This window comes from Symphodus melops (genome assembly GCF_947650265.1).
Source record: "Symphodus melops genome assembly, chromosome: 6".
NCBI lineage: Eukaryota > Metazoa > Chordata > Actinopteri > Labriformes > Labridae > Symphodus > Symphodus melops.
The window spans coordinates 10353640-10373886 of record NC_136696.1 but is presented as its reverse complement, the minus strand read 5'-3'; the positions used below and the strand labels follow the sequence as shown (position 1 = coordinate 10373886).

At 41.5% G+C, this 20247-nt stretch overlaps 2 protein-coding genes across 3 annotated transcripts; one reads left to right on the top strand and one right to left on the bottom strand.

Annotated features, from left to right (window-relative positions):
- Positions 1 to 2388: 2388 nt before the first annotated feature.
- has3 (hyaluronan synthase 3) lies at positions 2389 to 13176 on the top strand. The gene is made up of 5 exons (XM_079345631.1): positions 2389 to 3071; positions 8904 to 8997; positions 9193 to 9743; positions 10568 to 10669; positions 11215 to 13176. The coding sequence occupies exons 2-5, from the start codon at positions 8904 to 8906 to the stop codon at positions 12142 to 12144; spliced, it is 1677 nt and encodes a 558-aa protein (XP_079201757.1). The 5' UTR covers positions 2389 to 3071; the 3' UTR covers positions 12145 to 13176.
- A 3025-nt stretch (positions 13177 to 16201) lies between these two features.
- On the bottom strand, positions 16202 to 20198 carry chtf8 (CTF8, chromosome transmission fidelity factor 8 homolog). 2 transcript variants are annotated; one of them, XM_079345691.1, is made up of 3 exons: positions 20010 to 20198; positions 19458 to 19581; positions 16202 to 17015 (listed from the first exon to the last, which is right to left on the bottom strand). In XM_079345691.1, exons 1-3 carry the CDS (start codon positions 20027 to 20029, stop codon positions 16746 to 16748), a joined length of 414 nt encoding a protein of 137 aa, XP_079201817.1. In that variant the 5' UTR covers positions 20030 to 20198; the 3' UTR covers positions 16202 to 16745. The 2 variants fall into 2 exon arrangements, with proteins under 2 accessions (XP_079201817.1, XP_079201818.1); XM_079345692.1 differs by having other exon boundaries at positions 19458 to 19575.
- Between the last annotated feature and the right edge of the window lie 49 nt (positions 20199 to 20247).

Sequence of the window (20247 nt, the reverse complement as noted above, 5' to 3'; positions counted from 1 at the left end):
AAACTATGAAATGTTAAATTGGATCATAAATTTGAATACACTCAGCATTTTGATCAAGGTCACTCCTGTTCCGAAACAGCTTGGTGTCCTATTAATATTCTAACATACAACACACGTTGCATCACCAATGAGCTGAACAGTAAAGACAGAGAAAAAGATTTCTAGTAATTTAACAGAGCTCAGAGTTTACTGTTGAGAGAAACAGGATAATGAGATGTGTTGCTTGAGGTATGATGCCTCAGGTTTCCACATCTCTACAGCAGCATTCTCTAAACAAATAACTTTATGATATATATATTCATATATTCCCATATGAGAGTCTAGGGCTCAGGCTCAAAGAGTATAAATAGTAGACGAGCCGCAGTGACGGTGTTAGAGTTATTTCGCTGTCCTCTAACTCAAATCTTCTGAATCATGATGCAAATAAACACGACAAACGGGTCATTCCTGAGAAATGATTTTCTCATTACTACAGTAAGCTGTCCTCTCTGCAGAGGTAAGCCAGCAGCATCAGACTCCCATTGTAAGTAGCACAATGTATGACAAAGCACTCAACAGACTAACAAGATAGGTATGATGGCTGCACACACCAATACTGTCTTCAGTGGTACCACAGGAACACCCTGCAGCCCATCAAGGAATCCTCACATCCACACAACAGCCTGTTCTTACTGCTGCCCTCGAGTCGAAGAGAAGCTTCTTCAATGAGGCCATCAATTAAAAAAAACATCAAACAGTGCATACATGTTTAAAAGAAAATTCAATACATCCCCAGTTGTAATGATTGCCTCTGTATATTTAAAGTGACAATGAACATCTTGCATTTGTTAGCACAATAAAGCCAGTGGCATGCCATATTGTGTGTCTGTTACTTGCATTTAAAAATGTAGAATTTATATATAGACTGTATCTTCTGCCTTGGCTTCATTTTTCAACATGGGTAGTTGCTACTTTGGCAAATGAGAAATCAAGTTGAGCTTGCATAGCGCTTTTCTGTTCTTCTGACTACTCAAAGCTCTTTCACACACAGGTCACACCCATTCACACACTGATGGCAGAGGCTGCTATGCAAGTCCACTGGAAATAAATAATCCCATTCTTACGCCACCGACGAAGCAGCAAGAGCAATTTGGGTTCTGGCTGGGGATTAAATCCCGACCTTCCAGTTAGGAGATGACCGACTTTACCAACTGAGCCACTTTGGATTTGCTCACCCTTGGAGTCGGTCTCAACTGGCCAATCGAGGACGTCATATCAGCTCCTTTTCTTCAAAGTCTCCTTTAAGGCTTTGGTGTGTTTCCCTCTATCTCTATAGCTACCTGTCTGCCTGTAGGATCACAGCGTCTTGTCCTCTCAGAGCCCTGGCTTTGTAAAAAAGTGAGCCACAATACGGGAAAAACCCACATAAAACAAGTGATAATGTTTGAGCACGTCCCTTATGGGCATCAGACTTTATGAATTTCCTCATATTTTATGTTATTGGATTTTAAGGAAGCTTCTCTGTGTCTGTTATCTGGAGCGCATAGAGGAATGGTTAAAAAGGTGAAATGCTGGCTTAAACAAACCAAGCTGTACTCACTTTTAAATTGTATCTTAAATCTCTCATTTAAAATGGTTTATATAATTTTATATAGTCCTGTTGTTGTATGTATTTGAATTTATCCTCATCTAGTGTTATGTGATCAAATGTTGTATATTTTTACTGTACTCTGTTTGTTTCACAGAGCAGCCATCCTTGTTTAACTAGCTTGTTATTTTAATTTATAAAAGACTTGACTCGTCCATCTCTAAATCTGGAATAGAGTTATCTTCACAAATATTTAGTTTTACTACTGAAAGGGAGCTGATGTCGTGTCAAAGCATCGAGAGGTCTTTTACAGTCATTATTCTGTCTTTCAGGGAACTAGATAGGTAGAGGTGAGTGTGAGACTTTCAATGTAGTAACCTCTTCAGTCTTTATTTCCTCATGCCAGTTCGAGGTAACGTGCTCTCTATTACCTGACTTTAATGAAATGTGTTTGAGTGGCTTTATCAGCCGTGTATTGATTCTCAGAGGTACTGCAGTTTGTCTCCGGCTGCCAGCCAAGCTGTGGTGAAGCAACCTGCAGGACGTCAGCAAGTGCAGCCTCGGAACAGGAGGAGAGAGGAATAGGAGGGAGGGAGGGTAGACAAATAAGCCCCATAAAGGATGCTTTGAGTCAGGGGGAGAGGTGGAGAGGAGAGGGGGCTCAAGTCAAGCAGTCCCCCAGCTTGTTGGAGGCTGCTGGCTGCATTGCAGAGAGATAGGGAGCGAGCTGGGGTGTCCAAGGAAAGGGTAGGGGAGGAGGGAGAGAAAATGAAAGTGTGTGTGTGTGTGTTTGGGGGGGTTAAAGAAGAAAAAGAGAGCTGAGCTGTGGAGGAGAAGCATAGCAGTGCCAGCCAGGCAGGAGAGTGTGACAGAGCAGGGAAAAGGATCAGGCTTTGCTGCAAATATAATGACGAGTTGATACTGCAGCACGGGGCAGAGGACAAGGAGGCAGAAGGACTGATGATTCATCACAGCAGGAAAGGGAGAAATCACACTTGAGGACAAGATTTGGATCAACATTTTTTTTGGCCCTCAACCTTCACCTTCACATCACTTTGGCCCTTCGCTCAGGATGGAGAGCACCGGAGGAAGAGAGGGGACGAGCCGCTTCCCCCAGCCGGAAATCTACAGATGTAAGGCTGCACCAGCATCAGCTGCTGGCTGAGCACCTCTCCTCACATCTCAGCTGGGGGCTTCATGCCCTGGGACAGTCCTGGGAGATAGAAGGAGGAGGAGGAGGAGGAGCAGGCATTGGGGAGGCTGGCTCTTAGAAAGCAGTGGTGGAGGGTGGTGGTTTCTGCTGCCTGTCGGCTATATTTTTGGATGTGGGATCTCCTGAATTACGCGAGCAAGCTGGAATAAAGATGTAGTGTGAGCTGGTGAGAGGAGGGGGACAGAACAAGGAGAGCGCTGTGCTGAGGAGAGGAAGACGGCTGGACGTCCCGGCTCAACGGACGGACCAGGCGGAGGGAGAGCAGGACAGAGGGTCCACTGGATCAAGAAGGTATGTTTGACAATCTGATACTTATGATGCTGAGTTAGAGATAAGAACGATCATTCTTGATCTAACCAGCTGAGCATTTAAATGTCGCTTTAAGATGAAGATTACATGAGAGGAGGTCAAATCTTCCAGGTAGATGTACAGGTTTTGAAGAAGACGATGAATGACACTATTCATGAATAAGAGCAAGCATGTTCAACAGGGACTAAAACAGAGTGGAAAGTTTTTGGAAATGTGGAATGGCCATCATTAAAGCTAAGTTAGAAAATGACGGACAAAGAGGTGAGTGTGTTCAGGCTGGTGCGATGAATGTGTTTGCACTGTGAGGTAGAGAAAATATTTTTTCTTCCTTACACTGTGTGTGTGTGTGTGTGTGTGTGTGTGTGTGTGTGTGTGTGTGTGTGTGTGTGTATGTGTGTGAGAGAGAGAGAGAGAACGTGAGTGAGTGAGTGAGTCAGACAACCAATCATTTGAATAGGATGTGGAAGCTGCAGCGTTTGTTCTGATTGATTTGAAGGAGGAAGATTTAAGATTTAAGAAACAATATTACTGAGTAAGTGTTTTCACTGTACACAGGCAGACAGAGTCCATTAAACAGCAGACTGAAACACCTCAGAGTGGCTGTTTGAATGCGTCTAGAGTCTCCAAAGAAAACAGAAAACATTTTCCATGGCATCATGACCATGCTGGACCTGTATGACTGTTTAATAGTCAAACAGATAGACTGTTTGAACAGAGTGAAACCTTATGCATAGGTTAAGTCATAACACTTTCTGATCAGGAAAAAAAAAAGCTGGATAACATTCAGTTAATGGGTATTAAAAGAAGACGGAAAGAGAGGAATCAAACTCAACAAAGGTTAGCACTGTGATCAGTTGCTGCAAAGAGAATTAACATGAATTCAGTTTAATTCATTTGTGCTGTGACTCTTCCTGGTGTCCATGATGTTTACCTTACAAATGATTCAAAACCTTATGATGGCTCTTGGGAATCAACAAAGGCAGCTGGCTTGTACTTGAGGGGCCAGACAAGCCACCAGGAAGAGTAATTACAACTCCTCTCTATCGCACGAACATTAATGACCTAATAGGACCGATGTCATATTTAATTGTTTCAGGTCAACTTTAAAACTCCACAAACCCTTATTTAAAGCATTAATTCTCGACTTTACTACTTTAAAAAAAAAAAGCTTAATTATGCTTTATAAGGGGACAACATATTATGTAGGGTTATTTTAACTTATGAACGTAAACATGCTGCTTGGTTACGTTTACAAACAGATTGAGATTTTGGTTTAATGACGTTTTTATGTCAGTGAAGTTACATTCATACATTGTGTTTGGTATGTGCTGTAACAGTACGTTGTTAAAGTTTAAAAAAGCAACAAGATGATAGAAACTTTCTTCTACTTCTGTAACCTGTCGTTAGATTAAGGCTGATTAGAGGACACACAGTCTTAATGAGGCTGGTCGATTTTTTTATTCTTGGGCTTTTGGCTGATGTCCGATGAGTCCTTGGGCAAGACACTTAACCCCACATTGCTCCCGCTACCTCATCGACATTGTATGAATACATATGAATGGGAATGGTTACTTCTGATTGTCTCACTATGGCAACAACTGCCATCTGCCATATAGTTAGACAAGCTCGAGTCCATTTACCATTTACACTGATTTACATTACTTACATTTTATTCTGAGAACAATTTGGCTGAATCTGGCCTATTTCAGTCACAGTTAAATTACCCTTATTGGCATCAAACAGGCCAGTTTAAGTATTCGACATTTTTTCAATCTGCCAGTTTCCCCGTGACAGCCTATGCACTCCTTACACATCTCTGCTGCGAGTACTGTTTTAGATTTTTCCATGTACGCATCACATCGCTTATTATGTAACAAAGTCTGTAAAAGAGAAGTTTGTGCTACAAAGATGGAAGCGGAGGCACTAATAGAGCCCTCTAGAGGCAAATCTCTGAATGTTTTACAGGCTGTTGTTTTTTTTCATCACTCGGTCAGAAAAGTTAATCCATGCTGAACATCACAACACTAGTGATGAGCTCTTGATATCATTTAGTTATTGTTTATCTTTGTTTGAGTTTGTAAAGAGTTTTTAGCTATGTTTCTATATTGATTTAATTACTCACATCAGAATTAACAAAGCGAGGCAGTCCACTTTCCAGATTATACGTTTTAAACAATTGGAATATAGTACTTTTTTGATTTATTCAACCTGGAACCTGGACAATAGCAAGGTGCATTCAATAAAAGTGTTCATGAGCAAAACAATTTTAATTCTCTATCAAATATTACCAACATTTCTCTAGTGTGAGGAAACTATTTAAAAACAAATTTGTATCAAATGGTCATCATAATGATTTAAAAAACAGTTTTGGTAGTTCACAATTTACTTACAAAATAATGGTACTAGTGTTGCTGTTGTAGTCCAACTATATGCTTCTCTGGTTGTCAGATATATATGATGTCATTTTGTGGGGTCAGTTTCTGTGCATTCAACCAGAAATGTGTCTGTCCTTGTGTTATGATAGAGAAAAAGATCCTTTGCTGCTGACTTGTGCCTCTTCTTCAATTGCGCTTCATTGTGCTATTTAGAGTAAAGGAATTTAGCATACCTATTAATAATAAATGAAAAGTCAGTAAATGTTTATACTATACTTTCTGAAGTGTTTGATTTCACAATTGATGGAGAGAAGTATGTGGATGTGGACAGGATGGCCCGGCAGCAGATGTCACCTTGAGGCTAATAGCACCTGTCCCCCCTCTGGTCCCCTGACTAATCCCAGCTCCCTAGCAGCCAACAACCCCCTCTGGTGAATGTGGCCCTCTAATCAACAGTCCATGTCAGCTTGTTATCTGTCCTGAGGCTCCAGGGCGTTCAGACCTTACTGCCCCAGCCTGCTGCTATAATCCACCATGGATCACACATCTCCTGCTCAAAGTGGCCAAAATGTGCTCCATATACATATCCCACAGGGACGTAAAGTGCACCATTACTGTGAAGGATCAAAGAAATGGTTAAAAAAAAAAAAAGGAGAAAAAAAAGGGTGTGTTACTTAGACAATCCTCAGAAGACATGTGGCGTCTGAATGATGTTAAGGTCTATCTATCTTTGTTTTGTACAAGTAAAGTAGGGTTAGGGTTAGCTTACTTTGGATATTTTTAGGCTCTTTGTAGATACTGAAAAAACAGAAGAGATTGTGAAACAAATAGCTGATGCGTTCTTGGTGATGCTGTTGTCAGAAAAGTAAAGGTAACCTATTTCTAATACAGTACTTTCAAAATTATTTAAAGTTCTAATTTCTAACAACCCTTTTAAAAAAAAATATTGTAAACGAATATCATTTCAAAATAAATGCATGAAAAACCTGTTAATATTTTACAAAATGTCGTATTTTAGGTTTTTATTCATCTGTTTTTGGAAGATCTTTTTTCCAGAATGAGAGCGAAGTCATTATTTACAACAAGAATACCAGTATCAGGGGAAAAATCAGTCGGTGCCAGGATAACAAATACAAAAGAGAAACAAGGAGAAATTAGGTAAACTGATACCAGTGTTTTCTTGTGCATTTCTACACCTCTATTTTCAAAATTCCCATCTGTCAGAACCACATTGACAGTATTCTTGGATGGGGTCCACATAGACTACAGATCTATGGAGACTGAAGTGCGATTCAGTGCCATGAAAATCTCTACATCCTCTCTGAGAGGAGTATAGACGTAATGATCCGTTTTTCTCTCCTGGCCAGGTGGAGTGGCAGTTTGAGGGTAATTTCATGAATGAAAGGACAGAATTGTTCCTCCGTTTCGACTGGTCCTGAGCGCTGGCCAAGCTCCGGCTGGCCTTTAATTAAAGCTATTAACCACGAGAGAGGATGAGGGAGTGCCAGAGGGGCTGATGGGAGGGGGGATTTAGGAGAGGGTGGAAGGAAGATGAAGGAGAGGAGAAGGGCAGGTGGTGCTCAGCTTTAGGTTCTTTCACTGCAAGTTACTGAATGTCCATCAGACTTCAGTGAGGTGTAATCCTGTGAAGAATTTGCTGGTTAAAATAAGATTTCATAAAAGTAGGTTTGTTTGTAATAATTTTGCTGTAATGTTTACATTTGTGGTTTTGTGTCACTAATACTATTTATTCTTCTTAGTAGTGTTAGCATGGTTGTAGCTTTAGATGTATTTGTTATTGAAGGTTAACAGTATAAAAAGCTCCTGGGGGGAATTTAAGTCTTACTAGACTTGGACATGAGAGATGAAAAACCCTTCTGCTGTCTTTTGACAGCCAAACAAATCTCTCCATGTGAATCTTTGCTGTGAAAAAAAACCAAAAAAAAAAAAAACGATATGGGATCTTTGGGGTGGTGGGGGGAAGAGAAAAGATGGGGAAGAGAAAAAATCCGAGATGTAAACTGATATCTTTCTTAGATCTATCTTCGATCTGTGTAGATAGATAGATATAGATATTCACATTTTTAAGGCACATTCAGCTTTAAATTACTGGTTGAAAAGATAGCAGCTGCTAGTGAAGACAAGATGGCCAATCAAATGCTATTGGCATCTATCTGGCTAAAATAAAATTTTGCCAATACCAATAGTCAGTTTACCAAGATCATATAAGGAATAAGTAATATTTTCAACCTGTTACATGACCAATTAATAACTCCCAAGAAAAGCTTTAATGTTACAGCATGAGTGATTTAAAGGTGGGATATTGTAATAATTATACTGATTGCAGCAGGAGTAGTTGTAATATTGACAGTTTCATTATTAACATCAGTGGTTGTAGTCAGACGTGCTTCTTGTCAAGCAAGACAGGCAACTGCCCAGACCAGGAGGGGGTGCTCACTCGTTGCCTTACTAAGCATTGCATTAAAGTTTGTGCATTAAAGTCACTATAAACGAAGAGGAATTATCCTACTCTTATTATAGAACAAAGAACAGTAAAAAGGAGTAAGGAGGAGTAAGCGTTGGCTGGCAGACATGGTGATGAACACTGGTCGGAGGGCCCCCCAATAGATTTTTGCATCATCCCCATAAGACTCTCGAAGTGTCACTGGTTGTAGTAGTTCCCTTAGGATACTTGTTGTTCAAACATCATTGACATTAATTAAAGAAGTGCTGTTGGAGATATAGAATTTGTAGAAAAAACACCAACAATAGTTTGTGTTTGGCAACAACAGTCATTCAGAGTACTGTTACCAAAAGAGGTTTAATGACATCTTCTGTTAATAGTAGCTCTATTATGAGTGCTAATTGCAGCAGTTAAGTGTGTTATAAAGATACAAGCTGTAAACCAGCCTTACAATACAGTGACTGTTTTCTCTCTACTATGCATCTACATGATATCAGTGACTGATGTCGGTGAGCCTTCAGCTGATGGTGGCTGATGAAAGGGTTTACACAACAAGCAGGAAGTGGCACTTAGGTCAACTAATGAGACGTTACAAGCTTTCTCTGTCAGAGTTTTCAGCCCAACTCTAGAGTCCTGAGGCCCTCCTCATGCACTCACCTGATGTATACAACAGACCTGTGTTAATCAACTGCTTTCATGTGCTGCATAACATGCTCAAATTCCTCACATGTGCTGAGAGTGGGTGCGTCCATACGAGCAAAATGACAAGAATTTCTCGATGGCAATGTTATGAATGTGTTCTAGTAAACAACTTGCATTTTTTTTTCTATTGCTCCCTTGTTTCTACCCCTCCCCCATCTCATCTCCACTCTTCAAATCCCTAAACTATCCTTGAACATCTCTCCTTGGACCTCGCGATTCTCACCTTGGTTTCTGTTGGGGTCCACTCCGGCTGACATCTTCGTCCATCTTCAGATGCCCTCTCGCTGCAGAAATGCGCTGAACATCGTGATCACCACCCTTTTTGCTGCGGTGGTTCTCTTCACCATCTTGCTGGCCTACGTCACAGGTGAACTTCGATATTAACCAACATATATGGGGAACTAAAGAAATGTTAGGTGTATAAGCAAGGCTAAGCCTTCATCTTTTGCCTTTAGCTTTAAAAATAAAAGGGTACAATCCACTTTTTACATATACTATATAGAATTTAAATGTGTGATGGTTTTTGTTCACACCTGTCTCGATTGTATTTCTTTGTGTATAGGCTACCAGTTCATCCACACAGAGCAACATCACCTCTCCTTTGGCCTCTATGGTGCCTTCCTCTCCCTCCACCTCTTTCTCCAGAGCCTTTTTGCTTTCCTGGAGCATCGACGGATGAGAAGCCCTGCCCGGCCTCAGCATCTCCGTCGCACTGTGGCCCTCTGCATAGCTGCCTACCAGGAAGACCCAGACTACCTGAGGAAGTGCCTCCGCAGTGTTAGACGAATCTCCTTCCCTAGCCTGAAGGTGGTGCTAGTAGTGGATGGCAACCGGCCTGAGGATCGCTACATGATGGACATTTTCCAGGAGGTGATGGGTGGGGCTGACCAGGCTGGTAGCATGGTGTGGAAGGGAAACTACCACAGTGATGGGAGTGGAGGAGGCTGTGTGGAAGGTGGAGGGAGGAGCACCGTGCATATGGAGGAGGCAATACGAGTGGCTCGGCTGGTCAGAGGCTGCCGCTACTCCTGCATCATGCAGGAATGGGGAGGGAAGAGAGAGGTGATGTACACTGCTTTTAAAGCGCTGGGGGACACCGTGGACTATGTACAGGTAAGGTCCCAAACACACAACACAGTATGCTATCCATGTACTTCTACTTTGAAATAGTGCTGTGTGTCACCCACCTGGGGAGTGGTTACTGCCCTCTGTGACGTCATGAAGGGAAAGTCTCCAAACGGCCTGTTTTAGCTCACTGGCTCACTAGCTGTCTGAAAAGTGGAGCAGGCTAAAGATGGAGAGGTAGACAGAGACGTTTTTTCCGTCAGGGAAAGGCATCATCAATCATCAGACATCAAGGACCAATAAAACGTTAAAGTCTGTGAATATAACCAAACTACACGAAGTCTTTAGTAATGGGCTATTTTGAATTCATGTGCACATGAGGATGCGAGCATGTTCAGACAATACTCTTGGAATACTGGAACTCTCTAATCTATCTATCTATCGATCTATCGATCTATCGATCTATCTATCTATCTATCTATCTATCTATCTATCTATCTATCTATCTATCTATCTATCTATCTATCTATCTATCTATCTATCTATCTATCAACCTACAGTGAATTTCTAGTACAAAGAGTTCTCTGCTTTGCATTCCAAGAGATGTTTGTTCATATTGCTTCATGGCCAGCTGTTGCATGATCTCTGTAGCTGTGCTTTGGGTCAAAAGTCGTGTCCACAACTGACCCAGGTATATACAGATTAAATAAAGCAGCTGGGTTGGTTGTCTGTCAGCAGCCTCTCATTCCTCTCATGAATTTTAGCCTCAATGTTACTGGTCCACAACACCTGTTGTGGCCTTAATTTGGAAAATGGTTCAAGACAAACTTGCATTTATTGTGTGACCTGCAGTGTTGTGTTTCATTCTTCAGGTGTGTGATTCAGACACTGTTCTGGACCCAGCATGCACCATAGAAATGCTGAAGATTCTTGAGGACGATCCAATGGTTGGAGGGGTTGGTGGGGACGTTCAGGTAAAATATTATACTTGTTATGTCAAGTATAATCATAAAGAATTATAATGAAGGGCAAAGACTACAGCTACAAGAAAACAAATGTTATCAGCCTTGATTTGCAGGTGAAAATTCAATGTGAATTCCTTTTTACAAAGCACTGCCAACTATATTGTCTTGTGCTAGCAGTTATCATGCAGTTAAATCCTACATTGTACATAACTACAACTGCCTACATGGGCTCTTATTCAGTGAATTCCCATGTCCAGACAATCATGGCCACAATTTTGGTTTAGAGAACCAATGTTTTTTGTGTTCGCCCTTTGAACCTATCAAACCAAGTGTATGTGGTTGCTCATGTTAAATGCATTTACTGGTATGTTTGTATTGTATGTAGTACAGTATGTAGCATGGACTGAAAGGCTTGGTTGGAAAGTCAATTAATGACCTATAGGGAGGTGATTAGAAAGTCAGTACACCATTGTGACAATGCAACTAAACCTAAAGGTCTTCTGTTATTCCTTTTGACTGTTTTGGACTAACTTCTCCACTTTCCACTCCTCCAGATACTGAACAAGTATGACTCGTGGATCTCCTTCCTCAGCAGTGTGCGCTACTGGATGGCCTTCAACATTGAGCGGGCCTGTCAGTCTTACTTTGGATGTGTCCAGTGTATCAGCGGTCCTCTGGGGATGTACAGGAACACCTTGCTCCAGCGCTTCCTGGAGCCCTGGTACCATCAAACCTTTCTAGGCTCTAAATGCAGCTTTGGCGATGACCGACACCTCACTAATCGGGTGCTCAGTTTTGGCTACAAGACAAAATTTACAGCGCGGTCACAGTGCCAGACTGAGACTCCGACGCAGTACCTGCGTTGGCTTAACCAGCAGACACGATGGAGCAAGTCTTACTTTCGTGAGTGGCTTTACAATGCCCTGTGGTTCCACAAGCACAGCCTCTGGATGACCTATGAGTCCGTGGTTACTGGCTTCTTCCCCTTTTTCTTGGTTGCCACGGTTATCCATCTCTTCTACCGTGGGAGGCTGTGGAACATTCTACTCTTTTTATTGACAGTCCAGCTGGTCGGCATGGTGAAGGCTACCTACGCCTGTTTCCTTCGTGGCAGCTTGGTCATGATTTTCATGTCCCTTTACTCTCTGCTCTACATGTCAAGCTTGCTTCCTGCCAAAATATTTGCCTTGCTCACCATCAACAAGGCAGGTTGGGGCACATCAGGCCGCAAGAAGATTGTTATCAACTTAATAGGCGCCATTCCTGTGACAGTGTGGGCTATAGTACTGCTTGGAGGTGTGGTGTATACAATCTACTGTGAAACACAGGAGCCATTAAGTGAGACAGAAAAAGCCTTGTTGATAGCAGGGACAATACTCTACGCTTGCTACTGGCTCATTCTGTTGGTGCTCTACCTGGCAATCGTAGCCAAAAGGTGTAACAAGAGAGAGGAGCAGTATCACCTACCTTATGCAGAGGCATAAACCTGATTCCAGAGAGGCTGGTAGAACGTTTGAGCTTTTTTTCTGGCAGTACGACGACAGGGTCTCTGTTGACCCTGTGAGCTACTAAAGTAATCAGCTCACATCTTCATCACTGGTGCTACAAAGGTGTGAATCTGAAATACTAGCAGAGCAAATAGAATTCAACTGGGGGACTAACCATGAACACTGGATCAATCCATTCAGCCTTCCTATTTAAAGCAAGTTCAATGGTGCTTCATATTGAAAAGCCAAACAGGAGTGAGCCAGTTAATAAAGTGTTCACACTCTTGATATGCTGATAAGAACCACAGTTAAATAATGGGTACAGTTAGCTTATATACCTTGTGTGTAAAGGTAAGCTGGACAACTGTGATCATATTAGTGGTCGGATGATTTGAGAAACATGAAGGTCCTCTTTACTTATTTATCAGTTTTGTAAGTTCCTTCCTTTTTTTATGAAGGTAAGATGGAATTGAAAGAGAGCCTCTTCTAAGATGTCCAGACAGAATGGAAAGAAACTCTTGGAAGTTTTGCAAATGCCTTTTCATCTAAAATACTTGACTTTGCATCAGTATACACATTTGAAGGGTGCTTATGTGAAAGAGGAAGCTGTGTCAACTCGAGGGTAAAAATCCTGGTGCTCTAAGAATCAACCTCATAACACTGTAAAGACAGTAAAAAGTGAAGAGGAGAACAACTAAAGTTCCTAGTGAATTATGAGTTTAGTCAATGGACAAGTAATATGACCAACGACTTTCAGGTGATACATTCACTGCTTGTAGACAATAAAGATGGACAGCAATACAGATCCACATAATTCATCTAAAAATGTGGTTCTTCTTCTGGGTTGTAACAAATTAAATAGGTTAAGGATTTCACAAGTCTCTCACAATACAATACCTACTATTCATTTGTTACCTGGTTGGTGTAGTATTTTCTCCTCCCTGTAAAAGGTTATGAAGAGCGAACTATCTAACAGTTATACAGGCATAAGAAATAGGGTTCAGGAAAACTCTCCTCCAAAAAAAACAACTATCAAGGTATTTTTTGCTTACATAAAAGGTTTCGGTTGAGTTTCTAGAGAATTATAAAGCCATTGCTTTCACAAGAATGACTAATTGAAAACTGAGTCATATAATTGTGTCTCAAAGTGATGGGTTGTTGTAGTTATTGCATTACTTTTAAACCACGACTTAGAACAATAATTTAAACTTTGTCCCCCTTTGTGGCATCTTTAAAGTCAGGCAGTATGGTTTTGAAAACTGCAATATGCGTTTCAAGGATTTACTGACCAAGTGACCGCTAGCTTAGCATCAGTGACTGCACGCAGATTCCCGACAGTCTAAACCTCAACTGCACAGTTCTTAACCCTACAATTCTAAAGGAAACGTGTGTTTCTTGAGTGTAGGCTTCACCCCAACTCAGAGGGTTCAATATGAAACAAAACATCTTTGAAACTACATGAGCGCCACAAGCCGTATTTCTCTCAAAACCACGTCGAGGCTAACTTCTTCTTCTTAATTACATCCTTGAACCAGCACACATTTCAAACTCATGTTATTCAAGTGTATTTTGTGTCCACAACATGAAAGCTTATTTTTTTATGTCAGTCAGCACAACCACATTACATGGTGGTAGCACAAATTACGTTTCCAGCAGCCTTCAGGGCTTTGTTCACTGGTTTAAAAAAGAAGAAGAAGAGATAGTAGTTTTGGTAAAAATATAGTACATGAAGGAAACTATAAAAGAAGAAAGATGAGTCATTTACTTGTTTGGCTGTAATGATCTAGCCTTCACTTGTGGGTTGTACAGATTTTGAACTTTAAGGTTTTGCATTTTTCAGACTCAACCATGTCTTTGGCCATCCTAGTGGACTTTTTGGTTCCATGGCTATATACAAAAGGCTTTGTGTTACAGTGACTAAAGCTTCAAATTGAAATACATAAGTTTGAAATTCTGCTGAGTGATATTTAATAAAAACAAGTGTTTGTGTACATGATGATTATTCTAGATGATTTCTTTGGTCAATCTGCAAAACGATGCAAACTAGCAGAAGACAGGAACCAGCTGACTCCTCACTGTTTAAGTAACTGAGCATTACCATTGGCTGTATTTTTCACACTGGGTATATAAAATATCATGTACACTTTGTGAGCCACAGCTACAGCTGGTACCTCTAAAAAAATCTGAACCTAGTCTTTAAAAGTGGTCAGATTGTAACTACTGCTGACATGTTCCAATATTCAGGAAATACAGAGATTTTAGGAACCTTTCCTTCCACAATGCTTGCATTCAAATGTTTAGATGTGGATGTCATCAGAGCCAAACAGAAAGAGCTTGGGCATCCGCTATGAACAGCACAATCATCTGCTCCAGCTGTATTTTGTGGAGCAGCTGTGATTCTCCCAAACAGACAATCGGAACATTTCTGAACATGTGACATGCAGATATACTTTTGGTGCTGCTGGGAAGTTCCAAATGAGGAACTTGTAGTTTTACATTGTGGTCCAATTCTCACCAATGGGTTGTGGTTTATTTAGTAATGCAGTGATTTTTATATGGTCACTTTTTTAACTTGTAGAGGTGCCAATTATGGTTTGTGTAACAATAAAGTACTATTGGACACTATTCTCTTAATTTTGGGCATTGGTGACCTTTTACATTATAAATATCGTTTTCTTTGTTCCTTTCATCAACAACGGTTTTAAGACTGGAAACCAAAGAGAGACACTAAAGAGGTTTTTTTTTGTGTTTTTAGAAACATGTATCATTACAGATCGGATATATTCAGACTTAAAAGTTCCTGTATGTCAGTGTCAACATTAGAATATCTGTGCCTACACTGATCTTTTTGCATTGACGAGTGGACATTGTACCACTGAAGTTGTGTTCATATTGTTTTATTTAAGACTGCTGTTTAAGTTTAAACTTGAAAGTTAAAAAAAACGACACATACAATAAAAAAACAAAAGAAAATGTCTTTCTATGTTTGGTTGGTCTTGTTTCTTTAGCTGCTTCTAACTCCGAGCATCAGAATACTGGAATTTTCCTAAGTCATTAAAAATGCTTCCTGTTTTGGACACAATCCTCCCATTCACTATGGAAATATATCTACATGATTTTTATGACTGTGGTGACATTTTCCCCATGTTATCTTTCTCAATATTCTGATTTTACGTTTTCCTCACTGCATGTGAAACAAAATATCCAAAAAGTGAATTTAGTGTTTCAAAATGAAATGCTTAATATAACTGAAGCAGTTCAACTTGGATGAGTTGGTGAGTTGGCTAACAGAGCCGCCACAGCTTTAAGCGAGAGGCATTAATCCGTTTGCTGTGTGTTTGATTGGACTAAGAAGACACCAGAGATACACACACGGGGAAACAAGAATCCTAGTAAGAGAATATGGTCAAGAAGTGCTTTAGTAGATATATGATGCTGTCTTCCTTAATTCCCAAAGGATTAAGTGATGGATAAATTCCCCATGTATGTCGTAAATTTGGAAGAAAAAAAATCTGGTATTTCGAAACCTTGACCCTGTTTTTGCATAAATGACATGTTCACATGGTTTGAGAATTTTTAAAACCATTCCCATTCCACTGTATGAAAATCAAAACCAGCACTAAGTTTAAAAACAGAGGAAAATTACAGATCTTTAATTTTAACATCATATCGCTAATAACTTGACAGCATGTTGCCAGCAAGCCAGTGTGTGTGTGTGTGTATGTTTGTATGTATATGCATGCATGCATGTGTGGGAGGTATCCGCTGAGCAACGGGGACAGAAGCTTAACAGCAGCTGAATGAATGGCTCCCTTCAGCAGGCTTACAGAACACAGGGTGCCTTTTTACATCCTTACACGTTAACATGGGACCTGCCCTCTTCAAACAAACACACTTCCAAAATATTCTTGCAATATAAATGCTGAATGTTGGAGGGGGTAAATCTATGTGAATTTTCCACCTTAAACTGATCTTCAGCTGTTCATAACAATGACAAACACAAAGGTAAGCAGACCCTCATCCCCAACAAATTAAAAGATACTCTCAAAGCTGCTTTTTTTTTTTTACACAAATGACTTTAATAAAAGGAACATATGACATTATTTAACATTGATGACCAGTTTTGCTTCTCTGTGATCCTCTGCGACATGTGCAGCAGACAGTTCTCTCAGGATTATGGAGGCATCGTGCACTCTGGTAGACAAAGTCCTGGTCCATCAATCAGAGCACTGCAGTACAGTTTCTGTAAAGGTTTCTATCTGTATTACAAATGGAGTATACAGTATCATATAAACCCAATTTCTGTCGAGAACATTTCTTGTAAGATTAGGACATCTTAAATCCAGGGAAGCTGTTCCATCAAAACAAGGTCCCTTTGGACACTTCTGCGTGAAGTAACAGAAACCTTTGCTTGTGGTCACCCAAGATGATTCGGATTCATATAAAGACACATAAAGTATTTTCCCTCAGTGCAGTTTTCTTTCAGGTTCCACATCTTGCTCCTGATTCTGGACAGTGTGTGCAGATGCATTTGCAACGGCTTTGAGACTGACATGAACCCTTTAAAAGGCCTTCTAAGGAGGTAAAGTCAGTCTTTGCTAGACCTTCTTGGGCACGTTGGTGATGATGGGTTTGGGGCGAGTCTTAAAGATCAGCTTCCGTTTGATGAGTGCAGACACAGAGTATGTGGTGTTGCTGGGTCCTTGCTGGTTTGTTTCCATGGGCGTCTGTGTGACATCATCACTGTCATGGCCACCCACACTATCCTGTGAATGGCCAGGATGCTTGGTGAGGACAGCGAAAGGTTTCTCCAGTTTGACCTGCTTCCCATACAGAATATGATGCCCCACAATGAGCACTGGCACCCCCTGGTGGAGGAAACAGGAAAATCAGCTGGGTTAGTCAAGACAGGAGTAATCATCTTTTTTTTTTTACAACTTTGACTAATTATCATTTCAATAATTATGTACTGCTTCACTCTACACCGGTGTCTCTAACAATGACTTAATGGCTGCTTCCTGTTGTGATCTCATGCTCTTGCAAGTCAACAACCGACCTTTCTCCACTCTACTCTGCATGTACCTTATGTCTATTAACATACCTAAAAGTACAGCCTGTTTTCTTTTAAAGAACCAAATTTGCTTTATTTTTATTTCCCTCCAAAGTACCAGAAACTATGAATCCCAGACCTACTTATCAAGGCATAAGGATGCTGAAGCCCGTCAGTGTTTCATGCACGTGAAAAAAAAAAAAAAAGTCCATCAAAACAGATTTTGTTTAATTGACCATTATAACAAAAACAAACAAAAAAGAGCACATCCATGCACAGGAAGTTACCTGACTTTATTTTGTCTTGCTTAAGAATCGGGGGTGGGGTCAAAGAAAGTTTCAGTGTGAGAAACGCAGCTTCTCGTGGGGCTGTCAAACTTGTAGAAAACTCCTGAAAAATGCCTAATATTTTCCAGAGTAAATACAAACAGCCACACTTAGTCCTACAGCCCTAGTCAAAATCACCAATGACCTCCTCTGTGCAGCTGACTCCGGACTTCTGACCATACTCATCCTCCTCGACCTCAGCGCAGCATTCGACATTCCTGGACCGCCTGGCTGGCATTGGGATCACTGGTGCTGCACTCCGCTGGTTTACATCATACCTCACTGACCGCCAACAATTACGGAAATAAGGGACCGCAAGTCTGGGTGTTCGGGTGTTTCACTGGGTGTTCCCCAGGGGTCAGTCTTGGGTCCATTACTCTTCATCATCTACCTCCTCCCCCTGGGCACAATCCTACGCCATCATGGGATCCACTTTCACTGTTACGCCGACGACACACAGGTCTACATCTCCTCCAAACCCACTGCCGCCACCCCTCCCACCTCCCTCATCACCTGCATGGAAGACATTCGGAACTGGATGAGCAGGAACTTCCTAAAACTCAACGGCAACAAAACCGAGGCCCTGCTCATCGGTTCCAAACCCACCCTCGCCAACTCACAACACACCCCAGTACCACCCATCATCATCGACAGTTTCCCTGTACCCTTCTCCCCCCAAGTCAAAAGCCTCGGCGTCATTCTAGACAGCACCCTCTCATTTGCTCCCCACATTAGAAACATCACCCGGACTGCCCTCTTCCACCTCCGTAACATTTCTAGACTCCGCCCATCACTGTCCCAGTCCAGCACCGAAATCCTAGTTCACTCATTTGTCACTTCCCGCATCGACTATTGCAATGCCCTCCTCACTGGACTCCCCGCCAAACTCATCAACACACTGCAACTCATCCAGAACTCTGCCGCCCGGATCATCACTCGCACCAAATCATCTGATCACATCACCCCCATTCTCATTGAACTTCACTGGCTCCCTGTACAATATCTCATCGACTACAAAAACCTCCTCCTCACCTACAAAGCTCTTCACCACCTAGCCCCCACTTACCTCTGCGACCTCCTCCATCACTACAGCCCCTCACGCACCCTCCGCTCAACCTCTGCTGGACTGCTAACCATCCCCACACCACGCCTCAGTACCATGGGTGCCCGAGCCTTCAGCTGCTCGGCACCCAGACTTTGGAACTCCCTCCCCCCCCCACATACGACAGTCAGAGTCCATCTCCACCTTTAAATCCCAACTCAAAACCCACCTGTTTAAACTGGCATACTCACTGTAACTGTTTGGTTTTAACCTAATGTATTGCTTTTATCCACTGTAAGGTGACCTTGGGTGGCTTGAAAGGCGCCATTTAATAAAATGTATTATTATTATTATTATTATTACTTTTCACCCAGATTTCCTCCTGTGAGACTCCAAAATTTTTTTTTAGAGTGGGCTGATGTGAGAAAGGCGCAGCAGGATATTCTCCGGAGAATTCAGCTCGAGCCAATGGGAAGGGGAAGTGACATTAATATCCTGTGACTACAGCTCATTGACTGTCTGCCCAACGCTGCTACGATCTCTGTGTATGTCACTGAACTGCTGCATAATGTTTTCTGTTCATCAGTATGTGCTCCTTTGTTGCCATGGTGAGTCCGCTGAAACCACAAGTAGCAACGATATGAAGGCAAAAATTCTCATTATAGCGTCTCATAGAGGACTCTGTTGCTCCGTCTGCTACGTCAGTGTGGTTTTATTCCTTTACTTTAAATCATCCTCACTCGTGCAGATACGTTACAGATTAAATCTATGTACTCAATTCAAACCCTGATTCCTGCAAAGAAATAACACAATTGTTCTCGTCTCAGGTTACGTTCCTGTGGTGGAGAGGCGACTTTAGTAAGCATAAGCGAGCTCTCAGTCTTTTCTTTACCTCTTTGGTGTAGAGCAGGTCTCCCATCACATTTCCAGCCAGACCAGAGTTATGTCTGGAAACCATTTCTCCCTGCAGCTCCACCAGCAGCCATTCTGGAGGACTGTGGCTGTCAACACTGCCTCTGCAAGAGCAAAATACACAGATACTGTAAATATAACCTCAACTCATGGAAACAAGTCAGCCTATAAGACTTGATCTAGGGCATAACAATGTGAGAAATAGAGATGACGGAGCCACAGCAAACTCGACTCAAACATATAAAGACACTGTGAAATCAATAACATGTATCTCAGTAGAAAGGCTTTTAAATTTGGCAGGTTTAAAGTTTTACTTAGTAGCACATTAGAGATAAAGTGTCAGTTATAGCAGACTCGAGTAGACGCACTGTTTTAATATAGACAAGCTTTACTCAGAGCTTGTCCACAGTCCTGTCTTCTTGTCCCTGACAAACCACGTGTTTATATTTACAGTATATAGGTTCCCACACACACACTTTCAGTAATACAGTATTAAGCAGACTGTAGACATAAATCAGAAACGTTACCTTACCTTATGACTATTTGGACCATCGTCCAGTTCGACCACCAGATCTTCCTTCGAGTTTAAATGTTATTAAAAGTAAAACTGTCACTTTTAAAACATTCACTTTAACCCTGGTCCGACCAAATAATCAAACGAGTACACTTTACTCTGCGGTAGTATTTCCCGCCAGCTGTGTTATGGCAGCGCGTGCGTGACGTGACCCATTAATGACGTAATACTTCTTCTTCTTTAATAAAGGCAGTTG

Bases quoted from the DNA above. Each gene is read 5' to 3' on its own strand.
- has3 (XM_079345631.1), top strand. From the start codon at position 8,904: ATGCCCTCTCGCTGCAGAAATGCGCTGAACATCGTGATCACCACCCTT. The intron at 8,998-9,192 runs GTGAACTTCGAT...CTTTGTGTATAG, and splicing joins CTTGCTGGCCTACGTCACAG to GCTACCAGTTCATCCACACA. The intron at 9,744-10,567 runs GTAAGGTCCCAA...TTCATTCTTCAG, and splicing joins ACACCGTGGACTATGTACAG to GTGTGTGATTCAGACACTGT.
- chtf8 (XM_079345691.1), bottom strand. From the start codon at position 20,029: ATGGTCCAAATAGTCATAAG. The intron at 19,582-20,009 runs GTAAGGTAACGT...TTGCTCTTGCAG, and splicing joins ATGGTCCAAATAGTCATAAG to AGGCAGTGTTGACAGCCACA. The intron at 17,016-19,457 runs GTAAAGAAAAGA...TTCCTCCACCAG, and splicing joins ACCTGCTCTACACCAAAGAG to GGGGTGCCAGTGCTCATTGT.